The sequence below is a fragment of the Echinops telfairi genome, unplaced genomic scaffold (genome assembly GCF_000313985.2).
Source record: "Echinops telfairi isolate 266 unplaced genomic scaffold, ASM31398v2 ScPeMD7_655;HRSCAF=1070, whole genome shotgun sequence".
Taxonomy (NCBI): domain Eukaryota; kingdom Metazoa; phylum Chordata; class Mammalia; order Afrosoricida; family Tenrecidae; genus Echinops; species Echinops telfairi.
In genome coordinates, this window is record NW_022104553.1 from 32,412,718 (window position 1) to 32,417,574 (window position 4,857).

A 4,857-nucleotide genomic window follows, 5' to 3' on the forward strand; every position below is an offset into this window, starting at 1 on the left:
CGCGGGCGCGAGGGCCGGGGGGCAGCCCTGGGGGGCTGCAGAAGCGGCACGCCCGGGTCACCGTCAAGTACGACCGGCGGGAGCTGCAGCGGCGGCTGGACGTGGAGAAGTGGATCGACGGGCGCTTGGAGGAGCTCTATCGCGGCCGGGTGAGGCGGGCCGGCAGCCCTGGGGAGCTGGGGGGTGGTTCTGGGCCGGCCGACCCCCCTGACCTGAGATCTCACGCTCTTGGTGAGTGTGGGGAGGGGGAGGTGTGGGGGGGTGTCTGGACACACGTGGAGCCTGATGCACACAAGAGATCACTCGTCGGCCGGCTGTGTACACTGCATGACATTCTTGGTGGACAGACATGTGGTCAGACACTTGAAAGGCCAACGGGGTTGAAAAGGCAAGATTGAGGAGCCTGAGCGGCCATAGCTGGAGAGAGGGTGGGGGAGGGGGCCGTCTTAAAGCCAAACATAGACATGGTGACAGTGGCGACACAGCCCCCACCGAGAGGCACAGCCGAGAAACAGCTGCCACAAGGGCAGGGGCTGCAACGGACTTCCAGACGCCGCATCCACACAGAGGCACAGAGCAACATCCGCTACAACCTCCCACAGACACGCCAGCACAGGCCATGAGACACAGCCCCCCAGGAGTCAAGGTTGGACCAGTGACAGATACACCCCCCTACAAACGGGAGCGTGCACAGACAGAAACAACCTTGGCCGCCACCTGACACAACCCACAACCAGCCACCCCCAGCCTTCCAGTGCCGCCGACTGTAGCCACACCCAGACCCCATGACGGAAGCCACAGCCACTTGTAGGCCCAACCCAACAGCCAGAAAGCCCCAGTAGCTGAAGGTCGGCCCATGCTGTGGTTATCAGCTGCTGCCCAGTCGGCTCCCACCAAAAGCGACCCTGCGTCCCACAAAACGGAACATTGCTGGGCCCTGCACCATTCTCACCACCACCACCGTTGCTGGGTTTGAGCCCATTGTGTCAGCCCCTGGGCCAGTCTCTCACATCGAGGGGCTCCCTCTTTTCGGCTGGCCCTCTCCACAGGCAAATTTGCAAAGGCAGGTCCAATCACTCCCCGAGGGGATGGATGCACAGCAGGCATGCACCCAGCTCCCTGTACCTACTAGCAGGCCACAGGCAGACCCCGGGTACACCATCTACCACTTGAAGTCACACCTGGTACAGCGCAAAAGTGTGACGGCCGTAGCTGGGTAGGGACACACAAGACACACCCTTCTAGAACTGCCCGTGTGGGCTGCCAAAACTGTAACTCTTTATGGGAGTAGGCAGCCTCTTGCTCCCAGGAAGCGGCTGGTGGTTTTGAACTACTGAGCAACACCATATGTGTGTCCAAACCAGCCAGCAGCCTGGAGCCCGAGAGTCAGCAGCGGACTTTGGGGGAGGGGCGGAGGCAGTATGTTAAGGCTTTGGAACCTAGGGGATCTCTCACTCGGGCAGCTGGACCCTGTCCTCTGACAGCCCACGTTTGGGTCACTGCCCTGAGAAGTCATTTACCGGGAGACCCGCCCCCTCTTGGCGGCCTGACATTTGGGCTCCAAACTCCTGCCAAACACCCCACCTTGGAATCCTCAGAGGTCAATATCTAGGGCTGCCAGTTCTCCGGGTGGCCTATAGCCCCAAGGGCCAGCCAGAGAGCCCTGCCTGTCCCTGGGTGGGGGGTGGGGGGGTGTCGCCCCAGCAGGCTCCAGCCTGCCTGTTTTCCCTCCCAGCGGCACCTAGCCCTTAGACTTTTCCTTGAAAGGGCAGAGCCAGCCCCTCTCCCGAATCCCAGAAGATGACATTCCAAGACTGGACCAGGCCTGTTTCCCACTGTGGGAACTGGGGCCAAGGGGAGGCCCGTGCCAGCCACCAGGCTCCTGTGGCCCTGGGGCCCAGACATCCAGGCTGGTACAGGCCCCCAGGGCCGCCTCTAGCCCATCTGTCACCCCTCCCCCACCCCCAGATGTCCCACCATGGTGGTGCTGTCCCCGGCTGCCACACTGTGGCTCCAGAACTGGTCAGCTGGGTTGGGGTTGGAGGATGGGGGGACCCGGGGCAGGACTCCTCCAAAGCCTGGGGCAGAACCACCGGGAGGCCAAGAGGGACCCTGACCGCCCCACCCCCACCCCCCACCGTAGGAGGCCGACATGCCAGATGAAGTCAACATCGATGACTTGCTGGAACTGGAGCATGAAGAGGATAGGAGCCGGAAAATCCAGGTAGGGAGGGAGGTTGGGGTGGGGGTGCCCCTAAGGTAGTCCACAAAGGTGGGCCTTCCACACCCTGAAAGAGTGACAGCCGCGGAACCTCAGAGAGCACTTGGACCCTGTCCTGCAGGGTCACTGCGAGTCAGCACCGATGCCGTGAGTTTTGTTCTTTAACTACAAACACAGCTAACGTGGCGGAGAACGTGCTGCTGGGCACTCTGTAGTCGTTGTGCACCTGTGGTCTCCTTTCACCCTCCTCAAGCACCCTGGAGGACCAGCCATTGTCTCCATGTAGCAGATGAGGCCCACGAAGCCCGCAAACCGCACCTTGGGCCACGTGGTTGGTCCGACTCAGTGACCGTATGGGACAGAGTAGAGCTTCCCCTTCGGGTTCAGAGGCTGTTAGTCCCGCATCGCATTTCACCCCCACAGAACCCAGTGAGGCAGGGCTGTTATTTACCTCCATTTTCCAGAAGAGGTAAATGGGGCTCAGAGAGGGCTCATCACTCGCTCAGGGTCTCACAGCTCAGAAAGGACAGAGCTGGCCATTCCTGCCCACGCCATCTGCTCCCAGTATCCGTGCTCTCAAGCAGTTGGAAATGCTTTGGGACTCGCCCGCCCTTCTCTGGGCGATGGTGCCTGGCTTTTCCTCTTTGTCCAGCCCCAAACCCAAAGCCCACCAGCCCACTTCCGTCAAGTCAGTCCCAGCTCGTGGCGACCCTGTAGGACAGAGTGGAAGAGCTCCCTGGGATTCTGAGACTGAACCTTCGCAGCAGCAGTGGAGAGCCACATCTCTCTCCCTCTGAGCTGCTTGCCAGGGAGCCAGGTGGGAGGTCCATTCTGGAGTCTGATTTCCACGTGGCTTGCGTTACCGAGCTTTATTGGGAAGGAGGAGGGGGAGGAGGGAAGTGGTGCTAGTTGTTTACTGCTTTGTTTTGCTTGGGTGGTGTGTGTTTAGGGATTGCTGAAGTCCTGCAAGAACCCCACAGAGGTAAGTCTTCCCTCCACTGTCCGCCACCGCCTGACTGATAGGGGGGGGAAGGGTTGGGATGTGGCCTGTGAGGAGGAGGACGAGTTGGCCACGCCCAGGGGACAGGCAGGCAGAGGAAACCCTGGGGAGCCCCTCCCTCCAGCGCTTCTCTGGCCTCAGTGTTGTCCTTTGTCCTCCTCACCCCTTGTCTCTCCTCTGTCCCCATCTGCCATTGGGACTCCATTATCTCCTCCTCACTGGGACGCCGAGGCGCCGTCCCATCTGTCCCCATCCCTGCCCCTCTGTGGGGCTCTGTCCTCAGGCTTGACTCCATAGGCCCTGCCTCTCTTCCCCCTGGCTGCCTCAGACGGGATGCCCATCTTCCCACCTTCCAGCGTGGCTCCCATCCTTCCAGGCCCAGGCGCTGGGCAGCCCTCCCCTCCCCCTCCCACTTCCTTCCCTGCTTTAAAAGGGAAAAAAATTTGCGTTTCTCTGGCTAGGCTGCCTGAGGGACAGACGTCACCCTGTGTCTGTGTGTCTCCGGTTCTTTCCAGCAGCTGTCTCTGGGGACCCTCCTGGTGATCTCTGCCAGAGAAGCCTCTCCGTGTCTCTCCCTGCACCTGTGTCTCCCTCTGTTTCTGTCTCTGATCTTCAGATCTGGGTCTCTGTCCCTCCCCAACTCTCTCCGTCTCGCCCTGTCTATCTCGGTTTGCCTCTGCCCCTCTCCCACATCTCTCTCTCCCCTGTCTCTGCCATCTCTCTCTCCCGTGCCTGTCAATGCCAGCTAGCTCTCCTGTCTCCTCTCTCCATCTGCCTCCCTCCTTGTCTCCCTCTCCCTTTCTCTCCCTGTGTCTCTCCTGTCTCTGTCTCCTTCTGTCTCTTTCTTCCCCTGCCTCTTATACCCCCAGCCCTTCCCTAGCCCCCCACCGCAGACCAGGAAGCCGGGGGCAGAGGGAGGGGGCCCAGCCAGCGAGGCTGCTGAGCGGGACGGGGCGGGCCTGGGTGCCCCCAGCGCCCCGCCCTCAACACGCCCCCTCCCCGCTGTGCCCAGGACTTCGTCCAGGAGCTGCTGGGGAAACTGCGCGGACTCCACAAGCAGCGGGGCCTCGGGGGCCACCCCAGCCCCTCGGACGACTCGGACGCCCGCAGCCTGAGCCCGCACCCCGACCGCGCCCGGCCCGCGCCGCCCTGACCCCGCCGCGCGGGGTCTGTAGACCTTGTATATAACGGTTCTGCCACCGCACCCCGCCTGGCTCTTTTCCTCTTGCCGGCTCCCGCGGGCTCCCCCGAGGCACCCCCCTGCTCCCCGCCGCCCCCCTGCAGGGGCCCTGGTGTCCCAGCACCCACAGCTGGCCCCGCCAGATGGACAGCCGCTCCTCGCCAGCCAGAGAGCATGAGAACAGCCCCTGATGACCTGGCGCCTGGACTCACATCCTGTCCTCCCTGCCCCTGCGGACCCTGAGTGGGGGCGGGGTTCCTGACCCTGCTCGGTCCCTGGGCCAGGGAGAGGACGCATGCTCTCATACCTATGACCTCTCAACACTACTAAACCGTTCGCCCACTCCTGGAATTTACTGGGCATATGGGTCACAGGGGGTTGCCTCTCGGCGCTCGTGTGTGTGTGTGTGTGTGTGTGTGTGTGTGTGTGTGTGTGTGTGTGAGAGAGAGAGAGAGA

General features: G+C 62.2%; 1 protein-coding gene across 1 annotated transcript in view; it reads left to right on the forward strand.

Annotated features, from left to right (window-relative positions):
• PPP1R14A (protein phosphatase 1 regulatory inhibitor subunit 14A) overlaps window positions 1-4,752 on the forward strand; it is a 23,196-nt gene extending 18,444 nt beyond the window's left edge. Inside the window, exons 3-6 of the mRNA XM_004715847.2 lie at window positions 1-149; window positions 2,144-2,224; window positions 3,171-3,203; window positions 4,234-4,752. Of these exons, the coding sequence (XP_004715904.1) occupies window positions 1-149; window positions 2,144-2,224; window positions 3,171-3,203; window positions 4,234-4,374 (404 nt within the window). The 3' untranslated portion in view covers window positions 4,375-4,752. The remainder of the gene's footprint in view (window positions 150-2,143; window positions 2,225-3,170; window positions 3,204-4,233) is intronic.
• Window positions 4,753-4,857: the final 105 nt, after the last annotated feature.